General features: G+C 39.4%; 1 protein-coding gene across 1 annotated transcript; it reads right to left on the reverse strand.

Moving 5' to 3' along the window:
* Positions 1–1,176: 1,176 nt before the first annotated feature.
* LOC112259418 (homeobox protein Hox-B13a) lies at positions 1,177–3,123 on the reverse strand. The gene is made up of 2 exons (XM_024434121.1): positions 2,339–3,123; positions 1,177–1,864 (listed from the first exon to the last, which is right to left on the reverse strand). The coding sequence occupies exons 1-2, from the start codon at positions 3,003–3,005 to the stop codon at positions 1,617–1,619; spliced, it is 915 nt and encodes a 304-aa protein (XP_024289889.1). The 5' UTR covers positions 3,006–3,123; the 3' UTR covers positions 1,177–1,616.
* Positions 3,124–16,443: the final 13,320 nt, after the last annotated feature.

The following is a 16,443-nucleotide window of genomic DNA, read 5'->3' on the forward strand; positions in this document are numbered from 1 at the left end:
CTCTTTTTTCTTCTTGAACATAAACATTCCTCGTATCCACCGAGAACATGATATATAGACTAACAACCAATATTGAATATGCAACTCATTTCTTAGCGCTTGAAGTGAATTTAATTTGTTTTAGTTTGCAATTAAAGGCCTATATCTATATTCAGTTTAAACTTTGTAGCCGTATTTGACTGATTTCGTGTTGAATAGGCTAGTAATTATGTTAATTTTTAAAAGAAAATAGGCCTACCAATTAACAAAATCCTGTCTAAACCATTCATATATATTTTGAAGTAGCCTATTGGCCTAGGCCTGCGTAAACCTCCAAGGGTTCCAAGAGTATTAATGAAGCAGTAATAAGAGCATCAGTAGGTGATACAAGTAAGGCTTAGTAATAATATACAACACATTATATAGCTAGCCATTTTAAATATGGCTGTGTTTGCAGGCCTTCAACTTTCAAAGTGTAGTTAAGCAATAAGGCCAGAGGGGGTGTGGTATATGACCAATATACCACGGCTAAAGGCTGTTCTTATTCACGACACAATGCGGAGTGTCTGGACACAGCCCTTAGACGTGGTATATTGACCATATATTTTAAACACTATTATAAACTGGTTACCAAAGTAATTAGAACAGTAAAAATGAATGTTTTGTCATACCCGTGATATACTGTAAGAGTACACCACGGCTGTCAGCCAATCAGCATGCAGAGCTCGAACCACCCAGTTTATAATAAATGATATATTTGGCACAACTGGCACAGTAGCTTTTACCCATCACCAAAATCATTAGCCCCAGAAAAACTGTTATTTGGCACGAAAAGCATGATGTTATTTGCAAAGGGTATGGATACTTTAAAAATAATATTTTTTATATTTTTGATAAGTAATATTTTTTATGCAGCTTTCATGATGGAGCATATTATGTCAAATTAATCACCAACTTAATGCTTAAAACTCATATTTCAAATATATTATAAACGGTTTGAAATAACTTTACATTGCACTGGAATTTCTGAACTCCATTTCTTGGTCTTAGACTATCCCTATTTCAATGTGTACATTTACCAATCATTATTCTATTTTATATTTAACTATCCCTATATAAACAGGGTTTGCAAACACAATCACATATATAACACATATATTCCACGGAGTAACATTTAATGTATACAACATACTGGGATTAAAACAATTTATTAAGCATTACGCTATATTTTTTAAAAGTACTGTTTTACAAGCGTTATAAACAGTATAGATTGGGAATATGATTGCATAATACGTTTCCTATTCTACTGCAGTAACAACATTGACATACCTAACATATAGCCTATATATACCTCCATGTATAGCACGAGTTAAACAGTTAAGCAGACGTAAGTGTTACATTAAAGCAGGCAAGTGCTGTATTTACAGGCCTCTAAAACAATGTCTTTAGAGGGCTTGGTTCTTGTTTTATTTCTTCTTTTCTAAAGACGAATTGGCGATGCAATTGCGCAAGCAAAATAGCACACCAAATCCCAATCCAAAAAAATGTACCACGTCGACGTTTTCTTTCCTTCATTTTTTGTTCATACAGCAAAAACAATGTCCCTCGTCCAAATCGTCTAGGTCAAGCCTGACTGACTACGGCGCACTGATCTTGACTTTGGCCACGAACTTCTTCTCTTTAACTCTCCTGTTTTGAAACCAGATCGTAATCTGCCTTTCCGACAAGTTGGTTCCTGCTGAAATCTTTCTCCTCTTATCTTTCGTGATGAATTTGTTGGCGGCATACTCTTTCTCCAGTTCCTTTAGCTGCACCTTGGTGTACGGAATCCTTTTCTTTCTACCGCGACGAAATGAGTTGCCATCGTGTTGGTGGGCCACTACATCTGCAATGGACAACAAAGAGAAACTGAAGTCTGTAAAATGTGCATTTTATTCTATAATTCAGTCTTTCTCATTGCAAGGGATAACCCATGCTGCGTTTTTGAGAAACGGAAGTGTATAACTGCCTACATATTGACGAATTAACACTACAATGAGGTATTCAGAAACTCAGAAAACCAGGAAGACTACAACGACCAAAATGGTCGCTCATATGAACGTGCGTGCCTATACCGAGACACATATTACATTTCAATACTCAGCCCAAACATGCGATAGAATAAGGGATTGAAATTCATAATGCATTAGATGGCTTGCGATTAATGCACATAATGAAAGGTAATTGTATTGCGTGATCATGCATTAGAAAAAGCTTGAATTAATTGGCCTCATATAGGCTATCCAACCCATGTCACAATGTATCCCATTACAGTAATCTAATAATCTACTAAAACAGTGTGCAGAGCATATGTTTTTACCTGCCAACGCAGATTTCCAAAGGTGTCCGGCTTGACTCTGGTCCTTTGAGCAGTACATCTGGCCGCCCCAGCCATTCGTCAGTGCCCACGGCTGATAGCTGTCCATTGGAAGCAGCGTGTCGTGACGGGGCTCTCCTGCCCCGAGAGTCTGCACTACCGACACGTCCAGGTAGCTCGCCATGGACTGGTAGGGGCTTGGGTACCCGTGGTAGAACGCAAATTCTTTAGCCCGGCTCGGGTATTCTTCAGTTGTGACCGGGGTGTCCATGTATTTTTCCGCAGAGTAACTGAGCGCGCTGGGCTGGGTGCAGGACTTGAGCGAACCCCGCCCCATTCTGCAGGGATAATAGCCGTTGCCAAAGTACCCATAGGGTAAGGGACCTGTGGAGGAGCCTTGAGGGACCGCGGGGCATGGTGTGCACTGTTTGCCTGGTTCCCCGGAGCTTGAGCCCGATACATCCAACGCGGAGTAGCCGGAGCTGTGCACCAGGCTAGAGGGGTGACCCCCCAGAGCGGAGTGGGCCATCAGATTCCTGCACTGGTTGGCCGCGAAATTGCCGCTACCAACCAGACCCTCCATGTTCTTGTTCAGCTCATCCAAGTTGTTTTCATACACAAACATAACCGTGTCCGCCCAGCGAGGATTCAGGACCAAGGAGGTGGTCATATCACGCTCACCATTCGGGCGGAGAATTCTGTTTCAAAGACCCAAGTCCAGAGTAGGACACCAGGTTACATCCACAGCTGGATTGACGCAACGGACCAAAACTTGGAATGGCGCGTCTCCATTGGATGAAAAGCTTACCACGTGATAAGTACAACAAACCCTTGTTGGGGATGTCAGTCAAATACATTATTTCTATTGCTTTGGAGAAATGACACGAGATACTCTTCAGCGTATTGTTTTGTCATTTTCTATTCCCCAATTGTTGTGTTTTCTGCGGTTTCCATGAACACGCTGTCTGGAAGAAATAGTACAATTCAACCTCTGACTACAATTCTGAAGCACAGCATTTCAATAAAAACGGTGTACAAAAGCCTTTCTACATGTATTTCGTACTGGATTTGTAGGGTGAAAAAAAGCTTCCCAAAGCTCAATGCGCCTAGCTCTCCAAAGGCCAGTGGAAGCAGACCAACTAGCATGTAGCCCCTAAGATAACCATGCAAAGGACTACCTATGTTAATTAAGGCACGTCAAGCAATGATGGCATGAGGACTATTTTACCTATGACATCTATTGAATGCGCAGAAAATCTGGGATTGAATCACTTTGGCAATCACTCCAACAAAAGTCTAGTAATAATGTAACCCTGCTTGTTTTGTTAAACGATTGCATAAAAATCATATTGGCCTCACATAGGGAAATGGTAATTCAAAATTAACACTGTTAAGACATACTTTAAAAAAAAACTTTCACACAAAATTACTATTAATGTAGATTTTACCACAAAACCCAACAGATTATGTTACACTGTTTGCCTTTTTGGTTTGGCTTTAATTAGATCATGTAAAATGCTGAAAATTTCCCAATGGTTATGGACATATTTAAAGTCGTATAATCGTCCTTGCCAAATGCATGAAGAAAGTTTATCGTTGTCATAAAAATATCCTTTAAGCATAACATGAGATTGCATACCTGGCACATTTTTTGTGGGGGGGGGATTTTAGAAATCAACTACTTTGGACGTTTAATAGTAAATTATGTGCGCTTTTAGAATATAATGCTCAATGTTCACGGCTAAAAACACATTACTGAAGGAATCGTAAAGATAATTTATTAACGGGATTGAAGGTCTTAAGATTTCTAAAATACGGGTGAAGTTCAAATAGATTTAGTGGGGTTTTGAGGCACTTCAGAGTAATATTCTTTGTGTAATCATTATTTCTGTGGTTATGACTGTAGTTATGAATTTTATGCTCAAATGCATAGGCCTATTGCCATTATTCCAGATATAGCTAAACGTGTCTAAAGTATGTTGGGGCTCCGGAGTGGCGCAGAGGTCTAAGTGCTAGAGACGTCACTACAGACCCTGGTTCGATTCCAGAATGTATCACAACTGGCGTGATTGGGAGTCCAATAGGGCGGTGCACAATTGGCCCAGCGTTATCCAGGGGTTAGGGTTTGGCCGGGGTAGACCGTCATTGTAAATAAGAATTTGTTCTTAACTGACTTGCCTAGTTAAATAAAGCTACACTATAAATAAATACATGTTATATCTCAAACCTGGCATGAAGTGTTTCAAAAAAGCAAAGTACGCTTTCATTCTGCCATGAAGTGGGTCTTGGTTTGGAAAATCTGTGTAGGCTATGCCCGTACGTAAAATGATATTCATAGTTGTAGAGGACGACATGAAAAACACAATGACTAAATACCTATATTACAGGTTGCTCGTATAGATTTTTAAAATCTATCTCATGTTCACAAATGTGTTGAGCGAGATAGGATTTGGGGCGGCAGGTAGCCTAGTGGTTGCTGGATCGAATCCCCGAGCTGACAAGGTAAAAATCCATCGTTCTGCCCCTATAATGTTCACTGGTAGGCCGTCATTGTAAATGAGAATTTGTTCTTAACTGACTTGCCTAGTTAAATAAAAAATAAAATGAGTGGGCAAATACTCATGTGCGTAAAAGTGGTGTTTAATCTGAAAAGTAGCCTATATGCTGCAATTAAAAATCCTTTACCTCTCCGACTCTGCTATTTTGAAGGTAGGCCTGGTGTTATCTAGTATTATGAAAACATATGTCAATCTTCTTCTGGAATTACTATCAGGTAACGAAATGTACATTTTAGCTCGAAGGCGCAATTCTGCATTTTATGGTTGATTTGCGTCAGCGAGAGACGCACAAGGTCCAGCGATATGGACAATGTTTCAAACAATATAACTATAATGAAAACGTTTCAAGCAATACAAATAGGTTAAACTAGTGGCTGATTCTTCTCATTAGTCAGGATTTGTACATTGTGTTTAAATGGGATAGCCAGAAATACTCTCTCTCAATCTTTACCCTCTACCCAGATTATTTAAGGGCAACAACAGCCCCATCGCCTCACTCATTCCAACCCTCACCACACACACGCGCGCGCGCACACAACCCCCAGACAGTAGTCTTTACATAGGGATCAGAATAGGCCCTCAAGGTCAAGGCCAAGTTTAAAGTGAGGCTGGCCCTCCCTGAAGGCTCTGTTTAGGCCGCCACCGACCAGACCAGACCAGACCCGCCCCTGCCTGAGTAAATGCTCAAGTTCAAGGCTGCCTCTGTCTGTGTGTCATCATCACAAACACACAAGGCACACAAATACCATATAACGTTTGTAACCAGCACCTTCCTTTCATTTCAATCAAAGATAGACCTATAGACCACAGGGCAAGTGACTAGGCTAGCCTATATACGCTCAATTAATACATGATTTATAGAATAATGTATTAAGAATTCAATCTACAGTTTCCAAACGTATATTGAGATTACTCTTGAATAATTGTGCAACAGTGCAGGATGAGATTGCAGTATGTTATGCTGTATTTGGCGCGTTTGTCTGCTATGTCATGTCTCATGCGTACCGCGTCGATGCCACGCGCCTTGGCTCCTGGAGGTGCAAAGCATCCGCCTAATGGCACATGTTGTACTTGCGCACAGAGCTACTGTACGCAGGAAATGCCTTAATAACCCTTATTGTCAAACTTCCGGCCCAGTTGTCGAGGCTCATAATGACTTCACAAAGGGTTCGGTGCATTTCACGGTTGTCTCGCTCTCCACGAAAATAAAAGGCATTTTCCTATACCCAAATCCAGGAATAAGGAATGGTAAGTGTCAAAAATGATTTGTAACCTAAGTAATATTAATAACTGTGCGTAATTGCGCAACTAACAAGGGGAGTGACTCGGAGGGAAGACAACAATAGAAAGAGTGGTGTACACGTGCAAATAAACTCAGGTTAAATATTTCCTAGGAGGGTAAATACAATTTATTACCAATGCTTTGAAAACGGTAATATATTCAATTTCAAACTACTTGTCCATAAAACATATTCAAACCCAAAATCTATACAATAGCTAGCGTTATTTGGTATGAGTTACTTGCGAATACAGTAGGCTATACAGTTTGGAAATAATACATTAAACTATTAGGCTCAATCGTGGAATAAGTATGATATCATGCGGTTACGAAAGTTATTGAGGAGAACGTGTCGTGCGTAATTATAATGCATCACCAAACATGAATAGGCCTCACCAACATTTTTTGTACAAAAATAGATGCATGTAGCCAGGAAAAAAAATCGGACTTTGCGTGTGGATTCGAAATGTAGATATTAGACATGCCAATGACTATTAGGGTTAAAACCCTGGGCGTTTTGAAATTTACCAAAACCATATCTTGGAATTTAAGTGCTCTCTGGAATTTAAGAGTTCTGTGTTCAATATTTGAGAATGACAAGTTCTTAAAAGTGTGATGTAACGAGTAGCCAACAGCCCAACACAATATGGTTGTGTGCTATTGATTTGTTATGGCAATTCATTATTTACATCCAAGAACTGTCTGATCAGGTATGCTACGAATGTTTAAAAACAGCAAATAATTCCTAATATACAAATAAATGCCAATTAGTCAGCATACTAACCCTTTGCAAATGTCATGTAATTTCCCATTGCACCCTTGAGCACTTGGCAGAGGTGGCGTGTTGCCATGGCCTCCCATTTAGCCCCTTGTGTGTTTCTGCGCCTGACCCATTTGGCTTGATTCTAAACTATTTCCAACCCTCTGTGTTGACAAGATACGTAGCCTATAACTTTTCTTCCTGATGAAAATGCCGGATCCCGACATTTAGATTTAATTTATGTGAACAATGGACATAAATATGGCATCAACATTCTGAAAACAAGACCCTAAACAACGAACCATTGGGTGAATTATCGACGAATACTTTCCATATAGTAACTGTTTTCTTTAAATATGAACCAAATGTCAAAGCAGCCTTTTAAAGTATTTGCAATCTCGAAAGAACCACCATTTGGTGCAGAGGACAGGTTGGGCGTTTCACCTCAAGTCACTACCGCAGGCCTGAGGCTCAACAGTTTTATTAGAGGGGCCACTCTTTCGCCATGAGGTCTAAGTCCTCAATGAGACTTTCGGGATACATTCAATTACCTAATAAATAGTAGGCTATTTATGTTTTCTAAAGTGGATTCGTGGAGCACAATACATACTAATCAAAGTAACCTAGTCCATTGCTGTAAAGTTGTTCTAGGCCTACATTTTGTCAACTGAATATTTGCAAAAATGCAAATGCAGCAACATGCTTTAATTTACTGCAGACATGGTGGCAGTATTGTAATAGCCTACAGTTCTTCGACACTCGGCATGTTCACGTTATTTTCTATTTTTCGTGTCTTTACCATACTGATCTACCGCGCACTGAATATGAAACGTTTTCCTAAATTGAACGTCATATAATATTATGCACCATTTTAAAGTATGCTAGAGCCTGTCTATTCAGTTGAAACCCTAAATAAAAAGATATCGACGACTGAGAAAACATAGACATAGCTGTATAGACTAGCCTATAGTTTAATTATTTTGATAATTTTTCTGCCCATGAAGCATTGTCCATATATGGACCTTGCATGCTGAGTCGCCATTATAGAGGAGTGAGTATAACAGGGAGGCAAAAATAAATTGACCTGTTTCGTAAATTAGTCGAAAATCTATATTTTTGAAAGCAGATTTTGGTTGAGTTTTTAAATTACATTTTCAAAGAGCTGGTTAGACAGCCTGACATGCGTGAAAAAAATAGATGTTTTTATTTGTTCGTACTAAAAAACGTGAGCTACAGCCGTGTAACTTCCATTTTCACGCTTCACAGCCATTAACATCAATACTTAAGGCTTAAATTCTATTCTTGAGTTTTACGCAAGGGGAAAAAAGCATGTTTAATCCTATTTGATTTGCAGCATAATCAACTTCACTGCTCTAACGAAACTATTATCACATTTGACGCTTGCTATTAATGAGAATCAACACCATTCAAACATTTTGCTATAATTTCCGACAGAATGTTAAGCAGCATGTGGTTACTAATACATAACAGTTGTCAAAAGGTCAAATTGACAGACCAGATTAAGGTCATTTCAATGAACATGAAGTCAGGCTATTTTTCAGGCTCAGAATAATGCAATATTATAACTGCAGTGTGGTAATTAATGTAGCTATATGCAGTTGTTAATTAAACCACTAAAGGTATCAAGCAAGTATCATCAGCAGCAGCCCCAGCATCACCCCTATAGTCAAAGTGTAGCTAGAATAAATTGTGTGAAAAGTTTTAGGAAACAAAACCATGTTTCAGCACTGAAGTAAAAAGGTTATTGGTGCTGCTTACTAATGGCCTTTATAACTAGTATCCCTACATAATCATCATCAACAACAACAAATCACCATCATCCTAATCATCATAGCCACAATGGTAACACAAAATACAAAATCTAAACGACTTAATTACTGTTATTGAGCTTGTTAAACTGGGTGAGTAAACAGTAGCAGTTTTTAACATGAAACCAAGTTGTGAAATATACGAAATTGAAGTAGCCCGATGGCTATTTATTCCAAATGTCCTTTATGTCCGCCAGCACCAAAGAAAAGAGTGTGGAGTGTTACAACACTTTAGTAAGATAGAGTGGCTATTATGTGGTTACATAAATGCCACTAACTGCTTGCTTTCTTGAGCTTTAGCCTAGATACAAAGTCTTCAGATTCTTCAGAATCTTCAGATTCCTTAACAAACTGTTTTACCATTTGGAACTATTTGAAGAACTTTCAAATATATTCTAAATGATGTTCCCTGTCTCAGATACATCCTCAGCAATGATGAAAACAACAAGGGCAGTGTGACGCTTCACACACAGGCAGCCTGTCATTGTATTCGCATAAAGATCTTATGAAAATGACCCTACTCCTTCGAAGGGAATCATAACGGATCATTAGCACCAACCGTATAACTCTGACTATCATAAAGCCACAATAGAGATCATTTCAATGTCCAGTTGTCACTGTTATATGGCGTGTTATTGCAGTGTGGTGTCAGTTCATTTCATTTCAACCAGTTTCAACCAGTTCACATCAACATGGGCATTGTTGAATACCAATTTAAGTCCTTCTTTGCTATTTATAATGGAACTGTTATAACAAGTGGATATAGTTCAAATATGACTGGTAACATAAGATGTATGGTAGTAAGTGTGTAATTTGAACGGCATTCTGTAAGAACAAACTAGCAGATGAAAAACTGTCCACTAAAGAAGATTGACTCATTCTAACTGGAAATGGTTCCTACAAGACAATACGCAGTATGACTTCTTTCAGAAAAGCTTTGATCGTACAGGAAGGAGCATAACTACGTAGAACAGGACACTACACTAAAAGCACATGTTTAGAATTAAGATAAGGCATAGACCCCTCATTATGAGTGGATGTCCTTTACTCTGTCAGGGAATCCTAACCCAACAAACATGCATGTGTAACTAGCAGTGATGTCTGCGGGAGAGTTGGGAGGAAATTTTAGTTACACATCTAAAGTTAGGACTCAGACCTTAGATAGTGTGTGTGTGTTTATACGTGTGTGTGTGTGTGTGTACGTGTGTCCGTGCACAACCCACAAAAAAACAGACCTGGCAATCTGGCGACTTTCAGGAGACTGGGGTTCATTTCAACAATGTGCTGTACAGTATTATCTGGGTAACATTTCATATAATAGCTGAATAATTACAAAAGTAAATTCTCATCACCACAAAACCAGGATTCATAACTTGGGTCCCACAGATTGTTATGGAGACACGCCATAATGTTCTCACGTGATCTTTAGTAGCAGTCTCTGAATATACCCTACACTACTCTACTGTACACCATTCACTGTTTTTACCGGGATGCCTGCATATTGGCCTTGTTGGGCACCTTCCTTGCCATGGTTTAGGGCAGGGGTACTCAACTCTGACCCTACGAGGTCTGGATTCTGCAGGTTTTCTGCTATACCTGAAAAGTAATTGCACACACCTGGTGTCCCAGGTCTAAATCAATCCCTGATTAGAAGGGAACAATGGAAAAAATGCAGTGGAACTGGCTTCGAGGTCCAGAGTCGAGTTGGAGGGGTTTAGGGCCTTAATGACAAATATACACTCAGTGGCCAGGTTATTAGGTACACCCAGCTAGTACCAGGTCGGACCCCCCTTTGGATCCAGAACAACCTGAATTCTTGGGGAATGGATTCTACAAGGTGTGGCGTTCAAACATTGCTAAATTGGTATCAAGGGACCTAAAGCTGTGCCGGGAAAAGATTGCCCACATCCTTACACCACCGACATCAGCCTGTACCATTGACAACAGGCAGGATGGGACCATGGACTCATACTGCTTATGCCAAATCCTGACTCTGCCATCAGCATGACGCAACAGCAACCGGGATTTGTCGGTTTGTGGTCCACCTGTTAGCTCGCATGATTCTTGCCATTCTTCTTCAACCTCTATCATCAACGAGCTGTTTTCGTCCACAGGACTGCCACTGACTGGATGTTTTTTGCTTGTCGCACCATTCTCGGTAATCCTTAGACACCGTTGTGAGTGAAAAGCCCAGGTGGCCGGCTGTTTCTGAGATAGTGGAACTGGAGCGCCTGGCACTGCCAATCATACCACGCTCAAAGTCACTTAGGTCACTCATGTTGCCCATTCTAATGTTCAATCGAACAGTAACTGAATGCCTTGATGACTGTCTGCCTGCTTTATATAGTTTATTTCTGTAGGAGTGGACAATGTTTTTGAATGGGGCGGTGCACCTAATAAACTATGTTGAGGATATAAGACATGGTTCACAAGCATAGTGAGTGATCCGTCCATTAGCCCCTTAGTGGTCTTGTCACCAACATGCAGATTTTGCAAAGGACTTAGCACCTAAGCGAAGGGCATAACATCAGGTACGTCCTTTGTATCATTAGTTATAGATACATAATTGTACCCTTGAAGTTTGTACTTTAAAAGAGCCAAAAGGTACACATTTGCCTTTTTAGGGTAGTACCACAGTGAAAAAGCTGTCTGATCCTTTTAAGTGGCAAAAATGTACCTATTGTGATGATGTCTCATCAAATTGGACATATAGGTAGGATGAAAACATGCCAACAGGATATGTATGCGGTCAAAATGACCATCTGCTTCTGTAGTTATTGACAAAGTTGATGGAATTACTGTTAGCCCACATATACTGTCAACTATTGATCTAACATAATACAATCCCAAATTACGAGACACCATCATGGCAAGTAGTAACTAGGCAGGCAAGTTGAGCCATGACTGAAAAAATACATATTTAAGTACATAGTTTAAGACAGAAGGCAACTTAGGCTACCTCAGAAAAATACAAAAAGCAATAAAAACTATTCTGTATCATGCATATCCCTCATTTGAAAGATCTTTATCTAAAATGTTTGCCAAATATGGACCATTACAGATAGAAACCTACATAATTAGATAGTGAATATCATAAAGCAGATCAAGTGAGACTGAAAATATTACTTCATCGAGTAAATCATTAAAAAGAAATCGATATTGCATACAGAAAAGTAGAGTTGAGCCGGTCTAGAGTACTAGAACAAATCCCCCCACAAAAAAAACTGAAAGTCGACCAGGACACATTCTCAACAATAGACCTACTAGTATACTGCAATCTATCGAAGTTCTATATAATAGGCCTACAAGCACCTGACCTGCCTTTTGTAGACCTTCATTTAGGCCTACATGCACCTGACCTGCCTTTTGTAGACCTACATATAGGCCTACGCATGTACATTTTCAAGGACGATGAAGGAACCGGACACAAAAATGAATAGCGGCCCATGGAATGTTATTAATTGTAATCTATAACATAATGGCCAAATAAATTAAAACAATCAATACTTCTCCCTGTTCTGTTATATTCCAGGACTCTAAGGACTCTCCAGGACTCTAAGGACTCTATTTATCTAAACATGAACTACAACTTGGGTGGCTGTTTTAAATGAGGATATGCTGGATAAAATGTTATTTAGGAAATCAATAATGACTGAGGTGCACGTTTCAATGGTTCAGTTTCCCATGACTAATAGACTCACCATCGACACAACCCAAGGTTCAGTTTGAACTGTAAAAGTTCAGAATAATCAACTCAATTTTGTTTTGATTAACGGACAGAAATATATCTGTATAATGACCACTACCATTACGCCCGAGCTACAAGAGACACTGGCGGCCGTGTCGGATAATTATGACTGTGGTTTAGATTTCAGTCCTGATCGTCAACTTAGAGGAATAAATGCGTTTATGGCGGAGAATTCCCACGCAGTTCCAGGCAGTGCTTTGAGTTCTGTTTCAGCTTGAGCACAGTAAATACCCGGGCTCGAATCATTACACTCTTTCATCTTCGTTTTATAATGGCAGTCTGTGCAGTCGTTCAACCAACCTGAGTTAATGGATGCGGAGACGAGAGCCAAGGCAAGTAACAAGAGCCTTACCTGAAAACGGTATCGGCCTACATGAGAGCCATTACGCACAGTTTATGCACCAGCCATTCTGTCGACTCTGAGCACAAGACATTTATCGTAGACGTAGCCTACATGTTCTCGTTATCAGTTGTATGACTCAAATTCACTTGCTAGAACATCTTGACAATGCGTTACGAAAAGTGCCTAAAACAAAACTTTACTATAACCAAATATCTATGGTCATGACACAGAAAATACGTTTTGGGTTTGGCAGAATAATAACGGTGTTCTGACGCAACATCTTGGAGAGGGAAAAGCAATTGTTTTCCTATTAATGAAGAGAATGCATTTCCAAGTAGACCTACTTTTAATAGTTTTGTGAACTCCAAGAATGTCCATCATAGAAAACGAATACTGCATATACATGTTCCAGTCGTCATGTTTTCATAATAATTATGTATACTCTACTTTTAATAATACAATATTATGCTTCTGCTTTGCCTAACAGCAGTGGGGCTATATTTATTTGATTGCGCTAGGTTGGTTTGACAATGACATGGTGGTAGGCAATAACAAAAATAACCAAACATTCAAATCCGAAGCGGTAGTCACAATGTAGGCCAATGTACAGTATAACAGGAAACATTTCGGGAACAATGTATTCGATAAATTAAAAACGAGGTGAACGTTTAAGATGACAAGTACACTATCCATAAGAAACCTCAAAAGGCAACACGCACGGTTATTTTGTCCCTCACAAGAAACAAATGTTAAGGTCAAATTATAGGCCTAAGCTTACTAATAATATTGAAATTACTATCATTAGGCATGTATTGTAATAACCTGCACACGTGATTGTGTTAATAGAGGCTGTGTGCACTCCTTGTGATGTGTGTGCATCACGCATGTTTTCACCACGATTAGCCTATCCGCACAATATATGACTCTATAGGACTCACCTGCACTGTAGGTAAGCGTCAAACCCATGGGAGGGGGGCACACCTGTTATTGAATATTTTGACAAGGACACACTCATTACTTGATTTACCCACCATCAATTCAAGTTCACTATATTACATAAGGCAGAGGGAAGCAAACCTTTGCGCAAATGCATTAACCTCGATAGAAGATTGAAATATGTACAAATTGAGAATTGCAGTATAGGCTACCTTATCTATACGTTTAAATTGTTTTTCATAACTGAATAAATACGCACGACCCTTGCAGGAGGAATACAGTGTGACATTAAAAATAATAAGGACTGGAACTGGAAAGTAGTACAAACAGGGTAATGTAAGCAGGTCATTATAGTGCATCTAACTTCAGGCCTAAAAATGTCAATGATTAAATGTTTGTCCCTATGAGCAGCACCTTCATTAGTAACAATGAAATTGGGTTGACATATCGACTATTGATGACACATACGCTAAAACGACCTGTCAGAGATGAAGCAAAAATAAAGAAATAAAAATAACAGATGACAAAGTGTCAGACAAACGGAACCACCGAAGCCTATATTTTAAAATGTTTAACCTTTATTTGACTAGGCAAGTCAGTTAAGAACAAATTCTTATTTCAAATTACGGCCTACCCCGGTCAAACCCGGACGATTCTGGGCCAATTGTGGGCCGCCCTATAGGACTCCCAATCACGGCCGGATGTGATGCAGCCTGGATTCAAACCAGGTACTGCAGTGACGCCTCTTGCACTGAGATGCAGTGTCTTAGACCACTGCGGCACGCGGGAACCCTATAACCTATATTGTGTGCGTGTCAAGCTTATATTTGTTTCCCCAACATAAACAGTGACAGTGTTTTTAAGTGTATTTCTTATTTAACCTTTATTTAACTAGGCAAGTCAGTTGAGAACAAATTCTTATTGACAATGACGGTCTACCAAAAGACAAAAGGCTTCCTGCGGGGACGGGGGCTGGGATTAAAATGAAATATTTTGGACAAAACACACATCACGACAAGAGAGACAACACAACACTACATTAAAGAGAGTCCTAAGACAACAATATAGCATGGTAACAACACAACATGGTAGCAGCGCAAAACATGGTGCAAACATTATACACAGACAACAGCACAAATGGAAAGAAGGTAGAGAAAAGTGTAGGTCCCTCTTGTACTGTACACAGACAACATCTGCTTCGGGCTTGACAAAGAGGCCATGGGCCTTTGCCAAACGTCGTTAAATGAGCAAACTCCTGTTTCAGTCAAGGGAGAAGGATTGGCATCGACTCCCACCGATCTCTACAGGTTGGTTTATTTCGGTCTCAACAATGAATAAGCGTCGCGTTGAGTCATAATGAAACGCAGAGAACAGCTTCAAATGGCATAGTGTATCGTTCTCTGGTCCAAAATGGCAAACCGAATGTTAACGACACTGCAATATGTAAGAAACATGACATCATCAATACATACCATCATGGGGTTGCTCAACATACACGAACGTTTATTTAATTTTGTTATTCTTGGGTGGTGACATGGCTGGTTGATCCATCACCACTTTAATAAATTAGTCTTGAAAAACATAGGCTGACTTAAATGTTCTAAAACGTTAAATGAACACAACAGGCCTAGCACTTGTGCTAATAGCCATTTTTTTTTCCAAGACAGAAAATTAGCAAATTCATAACTCTAGCATAACTCAATTGATTAGTGAACTGAATGAATATATGTTGAATCATTAACCGCTTGTTCATTTCGTGAAATAGGCCTACGTACAATATTTAGGCCTACGTTGAGGACAGCAAGGGATGCGGCTACAAATAATTAAATGCAATTATTTTGTAAGTTGGCCTAATTTTGAAACTAATGCTATTGGAATAAGTTTGGTAGGGGAAATGTATAATCTAAATCTTCCATTAAATGGTGCAAAAACAAATCAGCTATAGGTTACCTATGCCATATGACGAATTCCATACAACTTGACAGTCATGCATCTTTGTCACTGATATATATTAATTTCTGCAACAAATGCCGATTATTTCCAAATGTAGGACATGTTTTGATTGTTAAAGCGAACGAAAACTGTGGCATAAGCCATCATGGTTGGAAAATATTCGGAGAAGGAGAACTAGAATTGAAAAAATCTGAACAAATGATATTTAATATAGCCTTATCCGTCATTGGCTGCAATTAATTTGTGCTTTTGATCCTCTGACCTGAAACTAACATTGACCACAAAGGTCTGCGTTTTATTAACTGAATGATAATTCCTTCAACGAATATCGGCCAGGACCTAATTTCCCAGTGGGTTTGTACCTTAAGCATTATGACGATCGTACCAGATGCATATTTATTTATGGGTCAACTTTTTAAGTTACTCAAACAAGCACGTCGAGAGAACGTTCGATAAGTGCGTCGTTAGACCGTGTAGTTAAATGGAAAGAAAAGCAGCACTGCTCTCGGATCAGTTTTCTCCATTCAAATTATTCCACAATACTGACGACGGATCAGATCCCAGAGAGATATTACAACCTATTGCTGCATTAGGCTATTGAAGCTTACCCAATAATAATGCACTAAATCACAGATTGGGCACATCATTGCCCACACGTTGTCTGTCACACACCATGAAACACTTGGCAAAAATTACAGACAG

The sequence above is a fragment of the Oncorhynchus tshawytscha genome, linkage group LG09 (genome assembly GCF_018296145.1).
Source record: "Oncorhynchus tshawytscha isolate Ot180627B linkage group LG09, Otsh_v2.0, whole genome shotgun sequence".
NCBI lineage: Eukaryota > Metazoa > Chordata > Actinopteri > Salmoniformes > Salmonidae > Oncorhynchus > Oncorhynchus tshawytscha.

What these genes read in the sequence shown, in the direction of transcription:
- LOC112259418 (XM_024434121.1), bottom strand. Translation starts at nt 3,005, where the DNA reads ATGACCACCTCCTTGGTCCTGAATCCTCGCTGGGCGGACACGGTTATG. An exon ending in TTGGAAATCTGCGTTGGCAG is followed by an intron (nt 1,865 to 2,338) that starts GTAAAAACATAT and finishes TGTCCATTGCAG; the next exon opens with ATGTAGTGGCCCACCAACAC.